The sequence below is a fragment of the Schistocerca nitens genome, chromosome 2 (genome assembly GCF_023898315.1).
Source record: "Schistocerca nitens isolate TAMUIC-IGC-003100 chromosome 2, iqSchNite1.1, whole genome shotgun sequence".
Classification (NCBI taxonomy): Eukaryota; Metazoa; Arthropoda; class Insecta; order Orthoptera; family Acrididae; genus Schistocerca; species Schistocerca nitens.
This window is the reverse complement of record NC_064615.1, coordinates 78,301,919-78,328,581: the sequence shown is the minus strand read 5'-3', so window position 1 is coordinate 78,328,581 and position 26,663 is coordinate 78,301,919. Positions and strand designations below refer to the sequence as shown.

Sequence of the window (26,663 nt, the reverse complement as noted above, 5' to 3'; positions counted from 1 at the left end):
CTCACGTTGTCGTATCTGACGTCTGAAAAGGCATGATCACTGGCTTTCGGGGCAACGGTGCAAGTATTTTCGAAACGGCTAGATTTGTGAACAGTTCGCGTGCAGCCGCTTTTAAAGTATACCGTGCAAGGCAAAATGACACCATCCATTACAGGCTGCGAGGCAAATGTGGGGACCATCTCCACCCCTAAAAGCAATTTGATTTTCCCCTGTACGATGGGTTCTACCAGTATGGCTATGTAACGTGTCACACGGCTGGCAGTGTGCATGCGTGGTTCGAAGAGCACCTGAATGAGTTTACCGTACTCCCCTGGCCACCGTACTCCCAAGATTCATACCCACACGAGAATGTGTGGGACCATAAGGTGCTCTGCACGTCTTGCGGTGCAAAAGATGGTTATTCGGGCTTCTGACAGGTGACCACATTAATGTGACTGGACAATATATATTTCTTAGTATAACCTCAAACAGCAATTTGGCAACTTAGTTCACACAAGCTACATCTTTTATGCTAATATCAAAGCGTATCATACAGAAGCATAGCCATCATTTCTCATAATTCTTCTAAATCGTTCCTTGTTTTGCTTCGTAAGTGTTTCGGTGTTTACCAGAAGTGTGCTGGAACGTGAGTATGATTAACTGCTTAGCTACTTTTCTCGTGACTAGTACGGAGATACCTCCATATTTAAATAATTCTGTTCTATGTGCAGATTATTTATGTACATTTCATTTTCTGCTAGTTCTTTCTCCCTAAATGTCACTCTTCGTTCTGTCTAATCAGACACTAATATCAATTTCTTCTTCGCAAATCAACAGAATTCTCCAGTAAATGATCTTAGTTATCATCTAATATGGATTGCAAATTCCTTCTCTTTAATGCCTTCCCTACACTACTGACCATTAAAATTGCTACACAAGAAAGAAATGCAGATGATGAACGGGTATTAATTGGACAAATGTATTATACTAAAACTGACATGTGATTACATTTTCACGCAATTTGGGTGCATAGATCCTGAGAAATCAGTACCCAGAACAACCACCTCTGGCCGTAATAACGGCCTTGATACGCCTGGGCATTGAGTCAAACAGAGCTTGGATGGCGTGTACAGGTACAGCTGACCATGAAGCTTCAACACGATACCACAGTTCATCAAGAGTAGTGACTGGCGTATTGTGATGAGCCAGTTGCTCGGCCACCATTGATCAGACGTTTTCAATTGGTGAGAGATCTGGAGAATGTGCTTGCCAGGGCAGCAGTCGAACATTTTCTGTATCCAGAAAGGCCCATTCAGGACCTGCAACATGCGGTCGTGCATTGTCCTGCTGAAATGTAGGGTTTCGCAGGGATCGAATGTAGGGTAAAGCCACGGGTCGTAAACACATCTGAAATGTAACGTCCACTGTTCAAAGTGCCGTCAATGCGAACAAGAGGTGACCGAGACGTGTAACCAATGGCACCCCATACCATCACACCGGGTGATACTCCAGTATGGCGATGACGAATACACGCTTCCAATGTGCGTTCACAGCGATGTCGCCAAACACGGATGCTACCATTATGATGCTGTAAACAGAACCTGGACGTTTTGCCATTCGTGCACCAAGCCGCTCCTGTCTGTGATGCAGCGTCAAGGGTAACCGAAGCCATGGTCTCCGAGCTGATAGTCCATGCTGCTGCAAACGTCGTCGAACTGTTCGTGCAGACGGTTGTTGTCTTGCTAACGTCCCCATCTGTTGACTCAGGGATCGAGACGTGGCTGCACGATCCGTTACAGACACGCGGATAAGATGCCTGTCATCACGACTGCTAGTGATATGAGGCCGTTGGGATCCAGCACGGCGTTCCGTATTACCCTTCTGAACCCACCGATTCCATATTCTGCTAACAGTCATTGGATCTCGACCAACGCGAGCAGCAATGTCGCGATACGATAAACCGCAATCGGGATAGGCTACAATCCGACCTTTACCAAAGTCAGAAACGTGACGGTACGCATTTCTCCTCCTTATACGAGGCATCGCAATAATGTTTGTGTATGAGAAATTGGTTGGAAACTTTCCTCATGTAGGTGTCGCCACCGGCGCCAACCTTATGTGAATGCGCTGAAAAGCTAATCATTTGCATATCACAGCATCTTCTTCCCGTCGGTTAAATTTCGCGTCTGTAGCACGTCATCTTCGTGGTGGAGCAATTTTAATGTCCAGTAGTGTGTAACCTTCACGCTGCGCCACTCGTCTCGGAGGTAACCGATTATAATCCTGACTGTGGATGAAATATCGATGGAGAATGTTGGTTGACAACGGCAGGAGGAGGCCTGATGGTGAAGTTTATGCTATCGAAGTCTCACACGAATGTCCTGGGTACCATTCGGAATCCTCTTCATGGAGAGAAGTTGTTGTTGATGTCCCGTTTCTGAGTTGAGGATATTAATTTCGGCGCCCTTGTTTATTCGATAGGCGTAGGCCTGTGTGTCGGCACAGGGCTTAAGCCTCTTCCTCCTTTCACCGTCATCATCATCATCAAATCAAATAGAAAACTACGGTACACACCTTGTGGCCTTGAAGGCCCAACGGTACTGAGCAGTTAACGGATGGGCATACGGAGGGGCACGTGGTCAGCACACCCCCCTCCCTGTCGTTGTAATTTTCGTGACCGGTACCGCTACTTCTCAATCAAGTAGGTCATGAATTGGCCTCACAAGGGTTGAGTGTATCCTGCTTGCCAACAGTACTCTGGAGACCCCGACAGTGACCCATCCAAGTACTAGCCAAACACGACAGCGCTTAACTTCGGTGATCTGACGGGAACAGTGTAACTACTTCGGCAATGCCGTTGGCTACGCTACTGAAACAACCTCTCACAATCACTCTTAGATTGTGAAGTTACTTCACACGACGGGAGCCAATCAGTAATCTAATCGGAAAATGTTGTCAGCCCGAGACTCCCAGGAGACATCCCGTTGGTAGCATGTGACACGGCCCCTAGCCTAGAAAATGGTCTCAGTTCGGCGATGCAGAGAACCTACAAGCTTCTTCATGTATTCTATCTTCAGTAGGAGCCAGCAATTGATAATTAGATCATGTAGCGCTATCAAGTTTTCGGAGATCCCGATTGCTACGTTTCACCCGCTTTTACAAATAATCCTTGACATTTTCTCTGTGAGTAAGATTTACTGGCTCAGATCTACATCTACGTGATTACTCTGCTATTCACAATAAAGTACCTGGCAGAGGGTTCAATGAACCACCTTCAAGCTGTCTCTGTACCGTTCCACTCTCGAACGGCATGCGGGAAAAACGAGCACTTAATTTTTTCTGTGCGAGCCCTGATTTCTCTTATTTTATCGTGATGATCATTTCTCCCTATGTAGGTGGGTGCAAACAGAATGTTTTCGCAATCGGAGGAGAAAACTGGTGATTGAAACTTCATGAGAAGATCCCGTCGCAACGAAAAACGCCTTTGTTTTAATGATTGCCGCTCCAATTCAGGTATCATGTTTGTGACACCTTCTTCTCTATTTCGCGATAATACAAAACGAGCTACTCTTATTTGTACTTTTTCGATGTCATCCGTCAGTGCCACCTGATGCGGATCCCACACCTCACAGCAATACTCCAAAATAGGGCGGACAAGCGTAGTGTAAGCAGTCTCTTTAGTAGACCTGTTGCACCTTCTAAGTGTTCTGCCAATGAATCGCACTCTTTGGTTTGCTCTACCCACAATATTATCTATGTGATCGTTCCAATATACGTTATTTGTAATTGTAATCCCTAAGTTTTTAGTTGAATTTACAGCCTTCAGATTTGTGTGACTTATCACGTAATCAAAATTTATCTGATTTCCTTTAGTACTCGTGTGAATAACTTCACACTTTTCCTTGTTCAGGGTGAACTGCCACTTTTCGCACCACACAGATATATTATCTAAATCATTTCGCAAGTAATTTTGATCATATGATGACTTTAAAAGACGGTAAATGACAGCATCATCTGCAAACAATCTAAGACGGCTACTCAGATGGTCTCCTATGTCGTTAATATAGATGAGGAACAATAGAGGGCCTATAACACTTCCTTGGGTAACGCGGGATATTACTTCTGTTTTACTCGATGACTTTCCATCTGTTACTACGAACTGTGGCCTTTCTGGCAGGAAATCAAAAATCCAGTCGCACAACTGAGGCGATACTCCGTAGGCACGCAATTTAGTTAGAAGACGCTTATGAGGAACGGTGTCGAAAGTATTCTGGAAATCTAAAAATATGGAATCAATTTGACATCCCCTGTCGATAGCACTTATTACTCCATGAGTATAAAGAGCTAGTCGTGTTTTACAAGAACGATATTTTCTGAATCCGTGCTGACTATGAGTCAGATGAGCTGCGATTTGGTGCCTGAGCGTTCGTCAAACCAGTAAAGTGTGCCTGCAGCCCAGTGAACACAGCTGTTTTCATCTGGGAAGACAGGAATGTCCAAAATATCCTCATCATGAAGATGTAGAAGAAAGGGGAACACTTCGTCGCAGAGAATGTTGAAGGAAACATCCTAGTTCACGGTGACGGTTAACCGTGGATCCAAATCATGGCACGAATATTATCCCCAAAACTTTACGGAACCAGCTGCGTCCTGAACTAAACACTCAACGCCTCACTGGGCTGTCGGTACAATCGGAGCTTCACCTCGATTCACTCGAAAAGAAATGTAATCGCAGCTCGATGGACCGCTCTAGTTGTCTCCAGTTAGCTGCCGTGTAGCTTCTGTGTTCGGTGGCACACTGAAGACCTGATACTATACAGGGTAAGACAGAAGGAAAGGTGCATTCTTTGAGGGGTGATAGTATTGGTGATTCTGAACAATAAACTTCGTATCGACGTATGCCCTATTCCGAATGGTTTTGGAAACAGAACACCATTAATTTCAGTTCTGTACGTTTTTCTTGAATAACTCGAAAATCGCGGCCTCTAAAGAAAATGTGTCGCAGTGCAAAATTAATCTACATTAAATTTCCTACAAAATAGGTCCTATTCATTTTTTCCATTAAAATCGACGTGTTGAGTCGAAAATATGCAACGATATTCAGCAAGCTCATTTAAAAAAAAAAAAAAAGAAAAACGGCAGTCTGGGACGGTGTCAAATACCTACCTGAAATCAAGGAGCTCACTATGAACCTGAACGCCGTTTTCTACGGGGCTATGGATCTCAAATAGGAACACAGCGTGCTGAAGTTCGCAGCATCTCTGTCTGCGCAATCCATGTTGGTTCTAAAAGAAGAGACTTTCATTCCCAATAACGTCACAACCGTTCAGCATTAAACTTTTTCTGTAATTCTACAACAGATTGACGTCAACGATATAGCGTGTAGTTATGTGCATCTATCTGTCCTACGACCCTTCTTGATGACGGAAGCAAGCTGAACTTTTTTCCAGTCGCAAGGTACCCTTCGTTGCTCTAGCGAACTATGATAAACTGCTGCTAGCAGCGGAATAAGTTCTTATGCGTAATTTTTGTAGAATCTTGCACGTATCATATCTGGGCCTGATGCCTTTCCACTAGTTCGAGAGTTAGTTTTTTTCGATACTGTGGTTGGTTGTCTTAGTACAGTATCTGCCATTTCGATGTTGGTACGACGATTGAAAGAATGGGCTGTTTTACGTTCTTCAGAAGACCGAATGCAGTCGTGGGGCCATCTCTCTCTCATCTTCCATTTCAGTGGCAGTATGGTTACTGCCTCCCCCGTGAACCATGGACCTTGCCGTTGGTGGGGAGGCTTGCGTGCCTCAGCGATACAGATAGCCGTACCGTAGGTTCCTACCACAACGGAGGGGTATCTGTTGAGAGACCAGACAAACGTGTGGTTCCTGAAGAGGAGCAGCAGCCTTTTCAGTAGTTGCAAGGGCAACAGTCTGGATCATTGACTGATCTGGCCTTGAAACACTAGCCAAAACGGCCTTGCTGTGCTGGTACTGAGAACGGCTGAAAGCAAGGGGAAACTACGGCCGTAATTTTTTCCCGAGGGCATGCAGCTTTACTGTATGGATAAATGATGATGGCGTCCTGTGGGGAAAAATATTCCGGAGGTAAAATAGTCCCCCATTCGGATCTCCGGGCGGGGACTATTCAAGAGGATGTCGTTATCAGGAGAAAGAAAACTGGCGTTCTACGGATCGGAGCGTGTAATGTCAGATCCCTTAATCGGGCAGGTAGGTTAGAAAATTTAAAAAGGGAAGTGGATAGGTTAAAGTCAGATGTAGTGGGAATTAGTGAAGTTCGGCGGCAGGAAGAACAAGACTTCTGGTCAGGTGAACACAGGGTAATAAATACAAAATCAAATAGGGGTAATGCAGGAGTAGGTTTAATAATGAATAGGAAAATAGGAATGCGGGTAAGCTACTACAAATAGCACAGTGAACGCATTATCCTGGCCAAGATAGATACGAAGCCCACAAATACCACAATAGTAAAAGTTTATATGCCAACTAGCTCCGCAGATGACGAAGAGATTGATGAAATGTATGATGAAATAAAAGAAATTATACGGATAGTGAAGGGAGACGAAAATTTAATAGTCATGGGTGACTGGAACTCGACAGTAGGAAAAGGAAGAGAAGGAAACGTAGTAGGAGAATATGGAATGGGAGTAAGGAGTGAAAGAGGAAACTGCCTGGTAGAATTTTGCACAGAGCATAACTTAATCATAGCTAACATAACCATAAAGGGAGGTTGTATACATGGAAGAAGCCTGGAGATACTGGAAGGTTTCAAATAGATTATATAACAGTAAGACATAGATTTAGGAACCAGGTTTTAAACTGTAAGACATTTCCAGGGGCAGGTGTGGACTCTGGCCACAATCTATTGGTTATGAACTGTAAATTAAGACTGAAGAAACTGCAAAAAGGTGGGAATTTAAGGAGAGGGGATCTGGATAAACTGACTAAACCAGAGGTTGTACAGAGTTTCAGGGAGAGCATAAGGGAACAATTGACAGGAATGGGGGAAAGAAATACAGTAGAAGAAGAATGGGTAGCTTTGAGAGATGAAATACTGAAGGCAGCAGAGGATCAAGTAGGTAACAAGACGAGGACTTGTAGAATTCCTTGGGTAACGGAAGAGATATTGAACTTAATTGATGAAAGGAGAAAATATAAAAATGCAGTAAATGAAGCAGGCAAAAAAGAATACAGACGTCTCAAAAATGAGATCGACAGGAAGTGCAAAATAGCTAAGCAGGGATGGCTAGAGGACAAATGTAAGGATGCAGAGGCTTATCTCACTAGGGGTAAGATAGATATTGCCTACAGGAAAATTAAAGAGACCTTTGGAGAAAAGAGAACCACTTGTATGAATATCAAGAGCTCAGATGGAAACCCAGTTCTAAGCAAATAAGGGAAAACAGAAAGGTGGAAGGAGTACATAGAGGGTCTATATAAGGGCGATATTCTTGAGGACAATATTATGAAAATGGAAGAGGATGTAGATGAAGATGAAATGGGAGATATGATACTGCGTGAAGAGTTTGACAGAGCACTGAAAGACCTAACTCGAAACAAGGACTAGACAACATTCTAGTAGAACTACTGACAGCCTTGGGAGAGCCAGCCCTGATAACACTCTACCATCTGGTGAGCAAGATGTATGAAACAGGCGAAATACCCTCAAACTTCAAGAAGAATATAATAATTCCAATCTCAAAGAAAGCAGGTGTTGACAGATGTGAAAATTACCGAACTATCAGTTTAATAAGACACGGCTGTGAAATACTAACACTAATTCTTCACAGACGAATGGAAAAATGGCATAAGTCTACCTCGAGGAAATCAGTTTGGGAAAATAGATTAAGGAAAGGCAAACCTACATTTCTAGCATTCGTAGACTTAGAGAAAGCTTTTGACAATGTAGACTGGAATACTCTCTTTCAAATTCTGAAGGTGGCAGGGGTAAAATACAGGGAATGAAAAGCTATTTACAATTTGTACAGAAACCAGATGGCAATTATAAGAGCAAAGGGGTATGAAAGGGAAGCAGTGGTTGGGAAGGGAGTGAGACAGGTTTGTAGTCTGTCCCCGATGTTATTCAATCTGTATATTGAGCAAGCAGTAAAGGAAACAAAAGAAAAATCCGGTGTAGGAATTAAAATCCATGGAGAAGAAATAAAAACTTTGAGATTCGCCGATGACATTGCAATTCTGTCAGAGACAGCAAAGGACCTGGAAGAGCAGTTGAACGGAATGGACAGTGTCTTGAAAAGAGTATATAAGATGAACATCAACAAAAGCAAAACGAGGATAATGGAATGTAGTCGAATTAAGTCGGGTGATGCTGAGGGAATTAGATTAGGAAATGAGACACTTAAAGTAGTAAAGGAGTTTTGCTATTTGGGGAGCAAAATAACTGATGATGTTCGAAGTAGAGAGGATATAAAATGTAGACTGGCAATGGCAAGGAAAGCGTTTCTGAAGAAGAGAAATTTGTTAACATCGAGTATAGATTTTAGTGTCAGGAAGTCGTTTCTGAAAGTATTTGTATGGGAGTAGCAATGTATGGAAGTGAAATGTGGACGATAAATAGTTTAGATAAGAAGAGAATAGAAGCTCTCGAAATGTGGTGCTACAGAAGAATGCTGAAGTTTAGATGGGTAGATCACAAAACTAATGAGGAGGTATGGAACAGAATTGGGGAGAAGAGAAATTTGTGGCACGACTTGCTAGAAGAAAGGATCGCTTGGTAGGACATATTCTGAGGCATCAAGGGATCACCAATTTAGTATTGGAGGGCAGCGTGGAGGGTAAAAATCGTAGAGGGAGACAAAGAGACAAAGAGATGAATACACTAAACAGATTCAGAAGGATATAGGTTGCAGTAGGTACTGGGAGATGAAGCAGCCTGCACAGGATAGAGTAGCATGGAGAGCTGCATCAAACCAGTCTCTGGACTGAAGACGACAACAACAACATATGCTAACAAAGACAAAGGAACTAAAATTTGTTCCTGTTGTTTCAGTTCTCGTAGGGGCTGCTTTCACTGGTTTCCCACCCATCGTCTTCAAGGCCGACCACCCCTACGTGTTCTTCATACTGGATGACGCTACCAAGACGATCCTTTTCGCTGGAAGACTTGCATCACCTGCTACATAAATTCTGATGAAAATGATATCATGCACTCTGGTGGAATACAGAAGACCTTAGGTGTTTAATAAAAAAATTTTCATACTCTAAGAGTTTCAAGTATTTCTATTTAAATTAAGAGAAATGTGTAACAGTTGAGCACAAGCAGCCCATCACTTATCTAACTTTTATCCTCTAAAAGTATTACGCAGTCTACTGTTTTACGGCACACGAAGAAGGAGTGTATCAGGTGGGTTAACGACGTTGCCTGGTACACTGACCAACCCGACAGTGGTTCGTTTAGGTAAGAGCTAGGTTGGTCCCCATTTTCCACAGCACACAAGACGATGGTGGTTCATGGTGTGGGTTCCTGCAGTCATGTCCTAGTTCATGAACCACGGGCAACGTATGAGTGGCCAAGTAAGTGGTCCCGACAGTCGGGATACCAGTTACTTTGGAATAACGCTGGGCATCTCGGACATATTCTGAGTCGTGGTTACCTTTGTGCTCATACGGCAAAGACTACCAAATCCACTGGTTAGTCCCTCAACCGTTAGGGGTAAAACTCAATGGGACTCGGGGCAAGTAAGGCTAGCAACCTGCTTCCCTGGTACTTTAAATATGATGCTGGCAACAATCAGAGCAAAATGCCTCGGACCTTTGGAGGTGACGGAGTCCCACCGCTAACTGACAAACCAGGGACTCCTAAGATACGACTCGGCAAACAAATGGTAATGAGATGGGGAGCTATTAATATCACTGGGGGCTACTCTGGGAAGAAGGTAGAGCTGGCAGAGGCTGCAAGTAAGATGGGGCTGGACGTTTTAGCTGTTAGTGACATTCGGGTAAGGGGTGAGAAAGAAGAGGAAGTGGGAGAATACAAGGTCTACCTGTCAGGAGTCAAAGCAGGAATAGCACAATGGGGTGTAGGGCTTTACATCAGGAAAGAAATGGAACCCAGCGTAGTTGCAATAAGGTATGTAAATGAACGACTGATGTGGATAGATTTGACAGTGTCTAGCAAGAAAATTAGGATTGTGTCAGTATATTCGCATTGTGAAGGGACAGATTAAGATAAGATGGATAGTTTTTATGAGGCACTCAGTGATGTAGTTGTTAGAGTAAAGGACAAGGACAGTGTTCTGCTCATGGGTGATTTTAATGCCAGGATTGGAAATCGAACAGAAGGGTATGAAAAGGTTATGGGTAAATTTGAAGAAGATATGGAGGCCAACAGGAACGGGAAACAACTCTTGGATTTCTGTGCCAGTATGGGCTTAGTAATCACAAACTCCTTTTTTAAACATAAGAACATTCACCGGTATACTTGGGAAGGCAGGGAACCAGATCTGTCATTGACTATATAATAACAGATCAGGAATTCAGGAAGGCTGTGAGGGACACACGTGTATTCAGGGGTTTCTTTGATGACAATGATCATTATTTAATCTACAGTGAAATTGGTATTGTGAGGCCGAAAGTGCAGGAGGTCAGGTCCATATGTAGGAGGATAAGAGTGGAGAAACTTCAGGAAAAGGAAATCAGGCACAAGTACATAACAGTGATCTCAGAAAGGTACCAGTTAGTTGAATGTAGTCAATTACAGTCATCGGAAAAGGAATGGACAAGGTGCAGGGACACAGTACTAGAAGTGGCTAAAGAATGTCTTGGAACAGTAGTGTGTAAAGGTAGGATGAAGCAAACAGCTTGGTCGAATGACACAGTCAAGGCAGCCTGTAAAAGGAAAAAGAAGGCGTATCAAAAATGGATACATACTAGAACTCAGGTAGACAGAGAAAGTTATGTTGAAGAAAGAAACAAAGCCAAACAGATAATTGCAGCATCCAAGAAGAAATCTTGGGAAGACTTTGGAAACAGGTTGGAGACTTTGGGTCAAGCTGCTGGAAAACCATTCTGGAGTGTAATTAACAGTCTTCGAAAGGGAGGTAATAAGGAAATGACAAGTATTTTGGAAAGGTCAGGGAAACTGCTGGTGAATCCTGTGGATTACTTGGGCAGATGGAGGGAATATTTTGAAGAGTTGCTAAATGTAGGTGAAAATACGATCAGTAATGTGTCAGATTTCGATGTACAATGGGATAGGAATGATGATGGAAATAGGATCACATTTGAGGAAGTGGAGAAAATGGTCAATAGATTGCAGTGCAATAAAGCAGTTGGGGTGGATGAAATTAAGTCGGAACTCGTCAAATACAGTGGAATGTCAGGTCTTAAATGGCTACACAAGATAATTGAAATGGCCTGGGAGTCGGGACAGGTTCCTTCAGACTGGACAAAAGCAGTAACCACACCAGTCTTTAAACATGGAAACAGAAAAGATTGTAGCAACTACAGAGGTATCTCTTTAATCAGCGTTGTGGGTAAAATCTTCTCAGGTATTGTTGAAAGGAAAGAGCGAGTATTAGTTGAGGACCAATTGGATGAAAATCAGTGTGGGTTAAGGCCTCTTAGAGGTTGTCAGGACCAGATCCTTAGCTTACGGCAAATAATGAAGAAGTGTTATGAGTGGAACAGGGAATTGTATTTATGCTTTATAGATCTAGAAAAGACATATGACCGGGTTCCTAGGAGGAAGTTATTGTCTGTTATACGAGATTATGGAATAGGAGGCAAACTTTTGCAAGCAATTAAAGGTCTTTACATGGATAGTCAGCCAGCAGTTAGAATTGACGGTAAATTGAGTTCATGGTTCAGAGTAGTTTCAGGGGTAAGACAAGGCTGCAACCTGTCTCCACTGTTGTTCATATTATTTATGGATCATATGTTGAAAACAATAGACTGGCTGGGTGAGATTAAGATGTGTGAACACAAAATAAGCAGTCTTGCATATGCGGATGACTTAGTTGTGATGGCAGATTCTATTGAAAGTTTGCAAAGTAATATTTCAGAGCTAGATCAGAAATGTAAGGACTATGGTATGAAGATTAGCATCTCCAAAACGAAAGTAATGTCAGTGGGAAAGAGATATAAACGGATTGAGTGCCAAATAGGAGGAACAAAGTTAGAACAGGTGGACGGTTTGAAGTACTTAGGATGCATATTCTCACAGGATGGCAACATAGTGAAAGAACTGGAAGCGAGGTGTAGCAAAGCTAATGTAGTGAGTGCTCAGCTACGATCTACTCTCTTCTGCAAGAAGGAAGTCAGTACCAAGACTAGGTTATCTGTGCACCGTTCAATCTTTCGACCAACTTTGTTGTATGGGAGCGAAGGCTGGGTGGATTCAGGTTACCTTATCAATAAGGTTGAGGTTATGGATATGAAAGTAGCTAGGATGATTGCAGGTACGAGTAGATGGGAACAATGGCAGGAGGGTGTCCACAATGAGGAAATCAAAGAAAAACTGAGAATGAACTCTATAGATGTAGCAGTCAGGGCAAACAGGCTTAGATGGTGGGGTCATGTTACACACATGGGAGAAGCAAGGTTACCCAAGAGACTCATGGGTTCAGCAGTAGAAGGTAGGAGGAGTCGGGGCAGACCAAGGAGAAGGCACCTGGATCCAGTTAAGAATGATTTTGAAGTAATAGGTTTAACATCAGAAGAGGCACCAATGTTAGCACTGAATAGGGGATCATGGAGGAATTTTATAAGAGGGACTATGCTCCAGACTGAACGCTGAAAGGCATAATCAGTCTTAAATGATGATGATGATGATGACAAGACGATGTGCAGACAATGAAAATACGTACGCATACGCAGCAAAATTCACGCAATCCACAGACAAGGTATGCACATGCCTTCTCTCGCCAAATTAAATGATAACAGCGGCGACAGGAAGGCTACCGGATACGTGGTGCAAGGTTGTGGCAATAAACCGAATGACTGGATCCAAGCCATGATGCTAAAATTATCGCCAGAACCTTAAGGAACAATCTGTGTCTTGAACTAAACCCTCAACACGCAGCGGATTAAGCCTTTCATTGGACCATCTGTAGAATCGGCGCTAGACTAAGGACAAGGTGGATGCATTACACAGTGCAGGCGTTTACAAGGTGGAATGCGAATGTGGAGAGGCATACATCGACGAGACTGGTAGGCCAATAGCAAGGCGCATTCGGGAACACGAGCGTTATATTCGTCTAGGGCAACGCAACAAATCCGCAGTGGCAGAACATCAGCAAGACTGCGGGAAAGATATAAAATTCAGCGAAGCCTGTGTGTTGGCCAAGCAGCCAATTATGACGAAACGCAAAATCAGAAACGCCATCGAAATACTTAAATACCCTAACAACATGAACAGGGAGGCTGGACTCAGGCTTGCCCCAGCAATCAGAGCCCAACAGAGCGCACTGTCAACACGAGGCATGAGCACTACCGGCGAGTAACTGCCGCCGCGCTGCCGACGTCCAGCAGTTGGTAAACAACAGCAAACTTCTCATTCGACGGTGGCCACCAATCATGGTACACAACACGAGAACCAATAGACAACAGAGGTCACGTTCTCCCTCCATCGCAATAACCTATTAAAGTTCCCTCTCCTTCTTCCTTAAGTGACCAATGAAACTAAGTACCTTTTTAAATTATGACGTAATGGCATGCGCAGTGAACACTAACAACAAAATATAAAGGACACTGCATAGCTAGAATGCACCATTAGACCCAGAAGAAGGCCGCTGCAATCGTGGCCGAAACGTTGGTTTTTCTCCAGCAGCAGTAGATTTTTTACATTATGACGCGGTACCATACCCAGAAAACTTTTGTGCCGGCGCTAGATTAATTTGAAAATAGCGAAATCGCAACTCATCTGACCACATTAGATGCCTCCAGTCAGCTGCCGCCTAGCTTCTATTATCAAGTGTCACAGTGAAGACGTGGAACTACACAGAGTAAGTCAGGAGAAAACTTTGAGCGGTGACAGTATTGGTGATTCTCAACAAAAATCTTCACATGGAATTATGTCCTATTACGTACGATTTCCAAGATAGAACATCTTGTTTTGTACTTTTTTTGAATAACTTGAATACCACGGCTGCTAGTGAAAACCTGTCGCAGTGCAAAATTGAACTACATTAAACCACCTATAAAAATGGTTCTATTAATTTTTTTTCTCTCTAGGGTTAACAGTTTTCGCGAAGAGGGCGAGAGAGTAATCAAACCTTGTGCGAAGCGCATGCGCTGTAGCTTGGGAATTTTTGGTAGGACAATTTGACCGAGGGTTAATAGGCCACACATATCTAGTGCCAAACTGTTCCTCTCCAATTCCTCTACAGTGTGGTGCCCGCATCTCGTGGTCGTGCGGTAGCGTTCTCGCTTCCCACGCCCGGCTTCCCGGGTTCGATTCCCGGCGGGGTCAGGGATTTTCTCTGCCTCGTGATGGCTGGGTGTTGTGTGATGTCCTTAGGTTAGTTAGGTTTAAGTAGTTCTAAGTTCTAGGGGACTGATGACCATAGATGTTAAGTCCCATAGTGCTCAGAGCCATTTGAACCATTTTTTCTACAGTGTGGTAAACAATGACAATGTACTGATTAATACAGAAATTAAATAGCAATCTAAGATAAACGTTTTCTGTCTCGGAAACCAGTAGCAATAGGGCCTATGTCCATATGAAGTTTTTTGTGCAGAATCGTCAATACTCTCACCCCCCGAAGTGTGTACCTCTCCTCGTGATTCACCTTATAAGTGCCATTGTGAGCAATAGATTTTTCCGAGGTGCTCGACTCCAAAAGTCCGTTGAATACAGAAATGGGCGGAATTCACTTACAACAGAAATTTCTGTGGTGCTTGAAGCCGATAGTCGTTGACAAGATGTAACAATGACTCTGCTCATTGTCGGCTAGGATCTTCATACAACCGTTCTTGTTGCATGGTTGCGAGTGGTACTACATTACTTCTACATCTACACTACTGGCCATTGAAATTGCTACACCACGAAGACGACGTGATACAGACGCGACATTTAACCGACAGCAAGAATATGCTGTGATATGCAAATGATTAGCTTTTCAGAGCATTCAAAGTTCGGCGCCGGTGGCGACACCTACAACGTACTGACATGAGGAAAGTTTCCAACCGATTTCTCATACACAAACAGCAGTTGACCGGCGTTGCCTGGTGAAACGTTGTTGTGACGCCTCGTGTAAGGGGGAGAAATGCGTACCAACACGTTTCCGACTTTGATAAAGGTCGGATAATAGCCTGTCGCGATTGCGGTTTATCGTATCGCGACACTGCTGCTCGCGCTCGTAGAGATCCAATGGCTGTTAGCAGAATGTGGAATCGGTGGGTTCAGGACGGTAATACGGAACGCCGTGCTGGATCCCAACGGCCCCGTATCACTAGCAGTCGACATGACAGGCATCTTATACGCATGGCTGTAAAGGATCGTGCAGCCACGTCGCGATCCCTGAATCAACAGATGGGGATGTTTGCAAGACAATAACTATCTGCACGAACAGTTCGACGACGTTTGCAGCAGCATGGACTATCAGCTCGGAGACAACGTCTGCGGTTACCCTTGACGCTGCATCACAGACAGCAGCGCCTGCGATGGTGTACTCAACGACGAACGTGGGTGCACGAATGGCAAAACGTCATTTTTTCGGATGAATCTAGGTTTTGTTTATAAAATCATAGTGGTCGCATCCATGTTTGGCGACATCGCGGTGAACGCACATTGGAAGCGTGTATTCGTCATTGCCATACTGGCGTAACACCCGGCGTGATGGTATGGAGTGCCATTGGTTACACGTCTCGTTCACCTCTGGTTCGCATTGACGGCACTTTGAACATGGACGCTACATTTCAGATGTGTTACGACCCGTGACTCTACCCTTCATTCGATCCCTGCGAAACCGTACATTTCAGCAGGATAATGCACGACCGCATGTTGCAGGTCCTGTACGGGCCTTTCTGGATACAGAAAATGTTCGACTGCTGCCATGGCGAGCACATTCTCCAGATCTCTCACCAATTGCAAACGTCTGATCAATGGTGGCCGACCAACTGGCTCGTCACAATACGCCAGTCACTACTCTTGATGAACTGTGGTATCGTGTTGAAGCTGCATGGGCAGCTGTACCTGTACACGCCATCCAAGCTCTGTTTAACTCATTGCCCAGGCGTATCAAGGCCGTTATTACCGCCAGAGGTGGTTGTTCAGGGTACTGATTTCTCAGGATCTGTGCACCCAAATTGCGTGAAAATGTAATGACTTGTCGGTTCTAGTATATTTGTCCAATGAATACCCGTTTATTATCTGCATTTCTTCTTGGTTAGCAATTTTAATGGCCAGTAGTGTACATCTACATCTACATCTACATCCATACTCCGCAAGCCACCTGACGGTGTGTGGCGGAGGGTACCCTGAGTACCTCTATCGGTTCTCCCTTCTATTCCAGTCTCGTATTGTTCGTGGAAAGAAGGATTGTCTGTATGCTCCTGTGTGGGCTCTAATCTCTCTGATTTTATCCTCATGGTCTCTTCGCGAGATAAACGTAGGAGGGAGCAATATACTGCTGGACTCTTCGGTGAAGGTATGTTCTCGAAACTTTAACAAAAGCCCGTACCGAGCTACAGAGCGTCTCTCCTGCAGAGTTTTCCACTGGAGTTTATCTATCATCTCCGTAACGCTTTCGCGATTAGTAAATGATCCTGTAACGAAGCGCGCTGCTCTCCGTTGGATCTTCTCTATCTCTTCTATCAACCCTATCTGGTACGGATCCCACACAAGTGAGCAGTATTCAAGCAGTGGGCGAACAAGTGTACTGTAACCTACTTCCTTTGTTTTCGGACGACATTTCCTTAGGATTCTTCCAATTAATCTCAGTCTGGCATCTGCTTTACCGGCGATTAATTTTATATGGTCATTCCATTTTAAATCATTCCTAATGCGTACTCACAGATAATTTATGGAATTAGCTGCTTCCGGTTGCTGACCTGTTATTTTGTAGCTAAATGATAAGGGATCTATCTTTCTATGTATTTGTAGCACATTACACTTGTCTACATTGAGATTCAATTGCCATTCCCTGCACCATGCGTCAATTCGCTGCAGATCCTATTGCATTTCAGTACAATTTTGCATTGTTACAACCCTTCGATACACCACAGCATCATCTGCAAAAAGCCTCAGTGAACTTCCGAAGTCATCCACAAGGTCATTTATGTATATTGTGAACAGCAACGGTCCCATGACACTCCCCTGTGGCACAACTGAAATCACTCTTACTTCGGAAGACTTCTCTCCATTGAGAATGACATGCTGTATTCTGTTATCTAGGAACTCCTCAATCCAATTACACAATTGGTCTGATAGTCCATATGCTCTTACTTTGCTCATTAAACGAATGTGGGGAACTGTATCGAACGCCTTGCGGAAGTCAAGAAACACGGCATCTACCTGTGAACCCGTGTCTATGGCCCTCTGAGTCTCGTGGACGAATAGCGCGAGCTGGGTTTCACACGACCGTCTTTTTCGAAACCCATGCTGATTCCTACAGAGTAGATTTCTAGTCTCCAGGAAAGTCATTATACTCGGACATAATACGTGTTCCAAAATTCTACAACTGATCGACGTTGGAGATATAGGTCTATAGTTCTGCACACCTGTTCGATGTCCCTTCTTGAAAACGGGGATGACCTGTGCCCTTTCCCAATCCTTTGGAACGCTACGCTCTTCTAGAGACCTACGGTACACCGCTGCAAGAAGGGGGGCAAGTTCCTTCGCGTACTCTGTGTAAAATAGAACTGGTATCCCATCAGGTCCAGCGGCCTTTCCTCTTTCGAGCGATTTTAATTGTTTCTCTATCCCTCTGTCGTCTATTTCGATATCTACCATTTTGTCATCTGTGCGACAATCTAGAGAAGGAACTACAGTGCAGTCTTCCTCTGTGAAACAGCTTTGGAAAAAGACATTTAGTATTTCGGCCTTTAGACTGTCATCCTCTGTTTCAGTACCATTTTGGTCACAGAGTGTCTGAACATTTTGTTTTGATCCACCTACCGGTTTGACATAAGACCAGAATTTCTTAGGATTTTCTGCCAAGTCAGTACATAGAACTTTACTTTCGAATTCATTGAAGCCTCTCGCATAGCCCTCCTCACACTACATTTCGCTTCGCGCAATTTTTGTATGTCTGCAAGGCTTTGGCTGTGTTTATGTTTGTTGTGAAGATCCCTTTGCTTCCGCAGCAGTTTTCTAACTCGGTTGTTGTACCATGGTGGCTCTTTTCCATCTCTTACCATTTTGCTTGGCACATACTCATCTAACGCATATTGTACGATGGTTTTGAACTTTGTCCACTGATGCTCAACACTATCTGTACTTGAGGCAAAACTTTTGTGTTGAGCCGTCAGGTACTCTGTAATCTGCTTTTTGTCACTTTTGCTAAATAGCAAAATCTTCCTACCTTTTTTAATATTTCTATTTACGGCTGAAATCATCGATGCCGTAACCGCTTTATGATCGCTGATTCCCTGTTCTGCGTTAACTGTTTCAAATAGTTCGGCTCTGTTTGTCACCAGAAGGTCTAATATGTTATCGCCACGAGTCGGTTCTCTGTTTAACTGCTCAAGGTAGTTTTCAGATAAAGCACTTAAAAAAATTTCACTGGATTCTTTGTCCCTGTCACCCGTTATGAACGTTTGAGTCTCCCAGTCTATATCCGCCAAATTAAAATGTCCACCCGGAACTATAACATGGTGGGGAAATCTACTCGAAATATTTTCCAAATTATCCTTCAGGTGCTCAGCCACGACAGCTGCTGAGCCAGGGGGCCTATAAAGACATCCAATTACCATGTCTGAGCCTGCTTTAACCGTGACCTTCACCCAAATCATTTCACATTTCGGATCTCCGTCAATTTCCTTCGATACTATTGCACTTCTTATCGCTATAAACACGCCTCCGCCTTCACTGTCCAGCCTGTCTCTGCGGTATACATACCAATCTGAGTTTAGGATTTCATTACTGTTTACGTCTGGTTTCAGCCAACTTTCTGTCCCTGGTAGTACTATATGGGCGTTGTGACCGTTTATTAATGACAGCAGTTCGGGGACCTTTCTATAGACGCTCCTGCAGTTTACTATTAGCACATTAATATTGTTATTCCCTGTTGCATTTTGCCTACTCCTACCTTGCCGCGTCTCAGGAGGCGTCTTGTGGGGCCTAGGGAGGGAATTCTCTAACCTAAAAATCCCCATGTGCACTCCACACGTACTCCGCTACCCTTGTAGGCGCCTCCGGCGTGTAGTGCACGCCTGACCTATTCAGGGGGACCCTACATTTCTCCACCCGATAGCGGAGGTCGAGAAATTTGCACCCCAGATCTCCGCAGAATCGTCTGAGCCTCTGGTTTAAGCCTTCCACTTGGCTCCAAACCAGAGGACCGCGATCGGTTCTGGGAACGATACTACAAATAGTTAGCTCTGATTCCACCCCGCGAGCAAGGCTTTCCGCCTTCACCAATTCCGCCAACCGCCTGTACGAACTGAGGATGACCTCTGAACCCAGACGGCAAGAGTCATTGGTGCCGACATGAGCAACGATTAGCAGTCGGGTGCACCCAGTGCTCTCTATCGCCGCCGGCAGGGCCTCCTCCACATCTCGGATGAGACCCCCCGGCAAGCAGACAGAGTGAACACTGACCTTCTTCCCCGACCTTTTCGCTATTTCCCTAAGGTGCTCCATCACCCGCCTAAAGTTGGAGCTCCCAATAACTAATAAACCCCTCCCCCCGTGTGCCTGCTCGGACCTTGCTGAAGGAGCAGCCACATGTCCACTCACAGGCAGAGCGGGCGATGCCACACGGCCAGCCTCCACATTGACCCTCCGCCTCGTGCGCCGCGAACGCCGCTGAACCCGCCACTCCCCTTGGGGAGAGGGTGGCCCAACCGCGCCCGGTACCCGCGAAGATGTCTCGACAGCAGGGACAGTGGGTGAAGCATGTAACACCTGGGGTGTACCTTGCGACGCACCAGACTCCCCACTGCCGCTACACTCCGAGGCAGCAGCCTAAAGACGGCTGACGGCGGCCATCAACACGTTCAGCTGTTCGCGAACCGTGGCCAGCTCCTCCTGCGTCCGTACACAGCAGTCACACATCATATCCATCCTAAGGAATCAATTTACTGAAGAGAGTTAATCAACTTTTAACTAGACTGCTAATTCACTAAAGGCGGCTGACTATTGACTAAACTGTGATTGCTAGCCACTTCTTGTAGAAAACAAAGAAAATATCACTACCTGTCTCTTGTCTGTATTGAAAACAAACACTAGCACTACTGGCACTATGGTTGACTAAAGGGACTCTATCTGACTGTATTCAAAACAAACACGAAATCTATGGAACACTATTAATAGCACTCGACAAATAAAGCTTCCTAAAAGCAAAAACACACGGAAGAAGAAGTGACAAGTAAGAAAAATACAGTTAATACTTAAATCAAGGTAGCTCGCTGCACAGCAGACGTGAAGCAGACGGCGTTTAGTACGACACTGACCATCAGTACTCCGCAAGTCATCTGACGGTGCGTGGCAGAGGGTACTTCTGGTACCACTAACTGAACCCTACTTTCCTGCTCCATCCGCGAACGGCGCGTAAGAAGAATGACTATCGGTAAGCCCGTGTATTAGCTCTAATTTCTCGCATTTCCGCGAGATGGCTGTGGGAGGAACTAATATGTTGTCCGAATCTTCCAGCAAAATTGTATCTCGATATTTCTATAGGAAACCTCTCCGTGCAGCACAACACCTCCCTTTTGGTGGTTGCTATAGGATTTTGTTGAGCATCTCTGTAAAGGTCTCGCGCCGATCCTGTGTCGAAACGCGCCGCTCTTCGTTTGATCTTCTCTGTCTGTTCTACCATTCCTGCCTGGTAAGTATCCCGGAGTGATGAACACTGAGAATAATGCGGGCACAAGCAGTAAAATATGAAAAACAGATGCAACTGTTAGCCGCATTAAGAGGTAATACAATAAGTAAACAGAGTTATTCACTAAGCGTCTTCGAGGCAATCAGTGCGTTGAAACAGAATTTAAAACCGTTGTATTCAACAGCTACTCTTAGTCGGAAACCAAGATAAGTAGGATTAAAATGTAACACTTGGCAACCAGCCGTGACAGCCTCAAATTAAATTACCAAAACAAGGAAATTCATAATTTTCTGCCGAGGCAGATGATCAGCTGCATCTGAAATGAGTTACCGAACCTTAGAAAGCAGCCCTGGAAAAGTAACCATTAGGAAGCAAGGCCTTCCAAGCGGCTATTTTAATGATTTTAAATTTCTGACAGTGACAAGGCTCATAAACGGTAAGAGGCTGGCAAAATCACAAAAAAATCTTTAATCACTAAGCACACAATATTAATCCTGAATTTAAAATACACCAGATAAAATATTTAGTCCTCAGATAGTAAAGAAAAGTAGGAAGACACTAAGGAGCAATCACTAAACGGCGAGCAATGTGAGAGGCCAGACGAATCAAGATATAAATACCTGTTAACGACGAAGTGACACAGAACATACCGAAATCGAAGTCATAATAAACATGGACAGTAATTCTGTCAGTACCACCAGCCTCAAGCGATTTACATACAATGTGGGTTGCATACGGACAGTGTCCTCTCACCAGCCTACTGCATATATACTGACAAGGCAACCCAAATGTGAGAGATTACTCTATAAATAATTAACAAGGAGTAACACACTTGCTTCTTAAAAGAACGGAGCATGAGCAATGAGTTAACACAGGTCGAGACACGCAGTGTTATAGTGCGCCGGCCGGTGTGGCCGAGTGGTTCTAGGCGCTTCAGTCTGGAACTGCGCGACTGCTACGGTCGCAGGTTCGAATCCTGCCGCGGGCATGGATGTGTGTGATGTCCTTAGGTTAGTTAGGTTTAAGTAGTTCTAAGTTCTAGGGGACTGATGACCTCAGATGTTGAGTCCCATAGTGATCAGAGCCATTTGAAGCCCTTTTTTTTAATTTTTTTTTTTAATAGTGCAATGTCTCTCGATAAGCAGGATGGCGGAAGCTTAGGGCAGAACGCACGAATTTAACAAAATTCCAATCCCCGCTGTCCGATGGTTGTAAAGCAGATGATTACTGTAGTTTTCACGATTCCTGGATGTAATTAAACCGCCCCAAGCCGTTATCCATCGGCAAGACAGCAAATTCAGGAACTGGGACCCACGAATGGCCAATTGGCCCAAATGAGTGGTTCCTCACTTCACACAACGTTTGTCCACTTGTAAGGTGTCAGGCAAATCCAACACCTTCCATGAAAACCCTGACATGATAAGCAAATCCAGTAGTATGTCACATAGCTCCGAATAAATCGTGACATTAAATTAACCAAAGTAATACGAGTAACGAGTGAGCAAATGGAATACCACAGACTAACACAAGAATGCCTAAATGCATGTCATACCTTCCCACCGTGAGACGAGAACAGAAGCCGAGAGCAGAACCGTGTGAAGCTGGAAGGCCCTACGTTAAGGAACGGGCGGACACCCACGTCGCCAGCCAACTGCTAGGACCACACCACCCGCAAGTTTTAGCGTGAGACTTTTTCGCGTCTCTGTTACGTCAAGACCACCCCCCAGCCAATGTTAAAAGCTAGAGCCCTCCAGAAGAACAATATAGATCTTACGATAACACAAAAAGGGCTACACCACCCGCAAGTTTTAGCGTGAGACTTTTTCGCGTCTCTGTTACGTTAGGACCACCCCCCAGCCCATGTTAAAAGATAGAGCCCTCCAGAAGAACAGTATAGATCTTACGATAACGCTAAAAGGACCACACCAGCTGCAAGTTTTAGTGTGAGACTTTTTCGCGTCTCTGTTACGTTGCAAACTTCAAAAACATTGCCCCACCACGAAAAGTATAACGTTTCTCATTGGATAGACAGAATTTTTGTAGGCGGAGCTTAAGGTTAACATTGAGATCCTGATTGGTCAGATGAAAACACAGCCAGATAGTTTTTTTAAACCAACTTCGGTAAATTGTAGTAAGGAGAAGTTAGGAGAGAGTTGCTTAGGAGTTGCTTCCGAGACGGCGAGGTGAGCGGAGCTGTGCTGTCCGCCGCCCCCTGACGAACACCGACAAGGTAATGAACGCACGCGATGCCGCATTTTTGAGCGCATAAGGCTTCACTCAGAACTGCAGAAGTCTCATCTGTTACACACCCTTTTTGCGTAATACTAGTGTCGATCGTCAATTAAAGCTCATGGTGTTCACATTTGCCACTTGAAGTAAAAATCTGAAACTCGATGATTTTTCTGTTATGTAGTTATTGAGAAGCCACATCAGCCACTGTAATTTACGATAAGTTACATAAGTAATTAAAGATAATTGAGGGTCACTGTAGACCATTTTGATAGTTTTCTCTTTTGTGAAACTTAATTTAAACCTAGATTATAGATGTGATATGGCATAGGTCATCCTTCGATCCATTGTAGAACTTGGAAACCCATTCAGGGAATATTCGTTCACATTTTTGTTGAACGCAGTTGGTTTTTACCATCCTGTATTAATACATTCCTTTTATCAATAGTGCAATTTATAAACGATGTTTTGTGAGTAGAATAAAATTTCCAATGGTAAACTTAACGGCTTTTTCGACGTTATTTTACCAGCTAACTAAAAATAGGAAAGCCTTGAACCCCTTCCACTAATTAGGTAGTATTAAAATTCTTTTACAGGGAGTGCAGTGGAGCTGACGCTGAAATCATTAAGTATTTGGTTATATCATAGCTAGTCTCACTGAACTCTTCTGAATTCTACATGTCATGTGTGGTCTGGCGTCTCCTTACCAGCAACAGGTCCCAGGTTCAAACTAGTCAATTCCCTAAAAAACACACTCAGAGCGTCGTTGCGCAAAAGTGGTAGGGAGACACGATATAGAACAAACAGACACCACGCAGAATGTTTAGACACTGTTCAATCGTCCAATGTTTACGCTCTTTACACCAAGCGAGGCGCCGTTTTCCATTTACCGGCGTGATATGTGGCTTATGAGCAGCCGCTCGACCATGATATCCAAGTTTTCTCACCTCCCCCCTAACTGTCATAGTACTTGCAGCGGATCCTGATACAGTTTGGAATTCCTATGTGATGGTCTGGATAGATGTCTGCCTATTACCCATCGCAACCCCATTTCAATTGTCGGCGACCTCTGTCAGTCAACAGGCGAGGTCGGTCTGTACGCTTTTGTGCTGTACGTGTCCCTTCGCCTTTCTACTTCACTATTACGTCGGAAACAGTGGACCTTGGGATGTTTAGAAGTGTGGAAACCTCGCGTACGGACTTATGACACATGTAACACCCAATCACCTGACCACATTCGAAGTCCGTGAGTTCCGCGGAGCGACCCATTCTGCTCTCTACGATGTCTAATGACTACTGAGGTCGCTGATATGGAGTACCTGGCAGTAGCTGGCAGCACAATGCACCTAATATGAAAAATGTATGTAATACTTTTAATGATATATTGTATGTATTTGACAGTCGCAATTTTGGTCTTCGGGCCGTTTCCAAGTGGTACTTCAATAGATTTTGTTTCAGCACATGTCAGACTTTAAAGAAGTTCACGGAATACATGAACATAGTTTGAATAAAAGTGAATTTTGTACTCACTGCATATATATTCAGTGGAAAAAATGTATTGCATTGGGTCTCTAACTCGGAGACCTAGATTTTGTGAGCAACGCTCTTCCTACCTGCCGCTGTCTCAATGCTCCAGAAATCTTAGCTTTACACTGGTGTATGAATAACATTCGTAGATATATTAACAATGATAAAGAATCTAAAGTCCGTTCCTAATGTTTCAGTTCTCGTAGGAGGCGGTCTTGGTGGTTTCCCACCCATCGTCTTCAAGGCCGACCACCCCTACATGTTCCTCATAGTGGATGATGCCACCAAGACGGTCCTTTTCGCCGGACGACTTGCATCACCTTCTATGTAAATTTTGATGAAATTAATGTTATTCTTACTGGTGAAATATGTAAGACTAGTTATTTAATAAAAAAATTGCATACTAGGAGAGTGTAAAGTGCGAGCGTAAGCAGCACATTACTTTTCTAACTTGTATCCTCTGAAAGTAACATGTAGCCCATTGTATCCTCTGAAAGTAACATGTAGCCCACTAGTTTATCAGACACGAATGTGAGCCCTACCTGGTTGCAGTCTCCATGGCGGATTAACGACTTTAGCTGTACACTGGCCACATCGAGAATGGTTCGTTTAGACGAATGTTGGGCTGATCTGCATTTTCCATAGCAACACGATATGCAAACAACGAGAATACGATCGCTCACACAACAGAGATCACACAATCCTCAGACGGAGTGTGCACAAGTATTCCTTCGCCAAATTAAATGACGACAGCGGCGACAGGAAGGCAGTCGTGCTGCGTGGTTCGTGGTCGTCGTAAACCCGATGAGTGGGTCCAAGTCATGATACGAAGATTACCCGCAGAACTTTACGGAACCAGCTGCGTGCTGAACTAAATCCCCAACACGCTGCAGAAAAGATGCCTCACTGCGCCGACGGCACACTCGAAGCTTCTCCTAGATTCACTCGAAAAGAAGCGAAATAGCAACTCGTCTGACCACACTAGATGTCTCCAGTCAACTGCCGTCGAGTCTCTGTGTTGTGTGCGCACTAATACCTGCTACTATACATGGTAAGTCAGTTTTTTACGTTTTCTTGAATACATCGAAAACGGTATCCCATAGCGAAAACGTGTTGCAGTGCATAATAAAACCACATAAATTACCTGCAGGAAAGGTCTTATTCATTTTTTTCTAGCTCCGTGAGTCAGCGCGAAGTGAGCAAGAGAATAGTGAAATTCTCGTGTGATGCTGATGTGCTGTAGCTCAGGTGGTTTTAGTAGGCCAATTTGAGCGTGACTTGATAGATCACAGATTTCGTGATTCAAGTTGTTCATCTCAAATTCTTCTACACTGTGGTACGTTGTAAAAAATGACAATGTACTGAATAAAAGGGAAAACAAATAACAATCCAAATTAAACGTGTACTATCTCGGAAACTATTCGGTTTAGGCGTATGTCCATATTCAGTTTTTTGTTCAGGATCACCAATACTATCACCCCTCAAAGCGTACACCTCTCCTCCTGATTGGCCCTGTATGTCCCGTTCTGAGATTTGAAACAGACAGTCATTGCCGTGGCGTAACATTATGTCTGGTTACTGTTGTTGTTGTTGTGGTCTTCAGTCCTGAGACTGGTTTGATGCAGCTCTCCATGCTACTCTATCCTGTGCAAGCTTCTTCATCTCCCAGTACCTACTGCAACCTACATCCTTCTGAATCTGCTTAGTGTATTCATCTCTTGGTCTCCCTCCACGATTTTTACCCTCCACGCTGCCCTCCAATACTAAATTGGTGATCCCTTGGTGCCTCAGAACATGTCCTACCAACCGATCCCTTCTTCTGGTCAAGTTGTGCCACAAACTTCTCTTCTCCCCAGTCCTATTCAATACTTCCTCATTAGTTATGTGATCTACACATCTAATCTTCAGCATTCTTCTGTAGCACCACATTTCGAAAGCTTCTATTCTCTTCTTGTCCAAACTATTT

General features: G+C 44.2%; 1 protein-coding gene across 1 annotated transcript in view; it reads left to right on the top strand.

Moving 5' to 3' along the window:
- The window catches only part of LOC126234845 (serpin B8-like), a 75,258-nt gene extending 50,230 nt beyond the window's left edge, over positions 1–25,028 (top strand). The window contains exon 7 of the mRNA XM_049943586.1: positions 24,895–25,028. Coding sequence (XP_049799543.1) covers positions 24,895–25,028 — 134 coding nt within the window. The remainder of the gene's footprint in view (positions 1–24,894) is intronic.
- Positions 25,029–26,663: the final 1,635 nt, after the last annotated feature.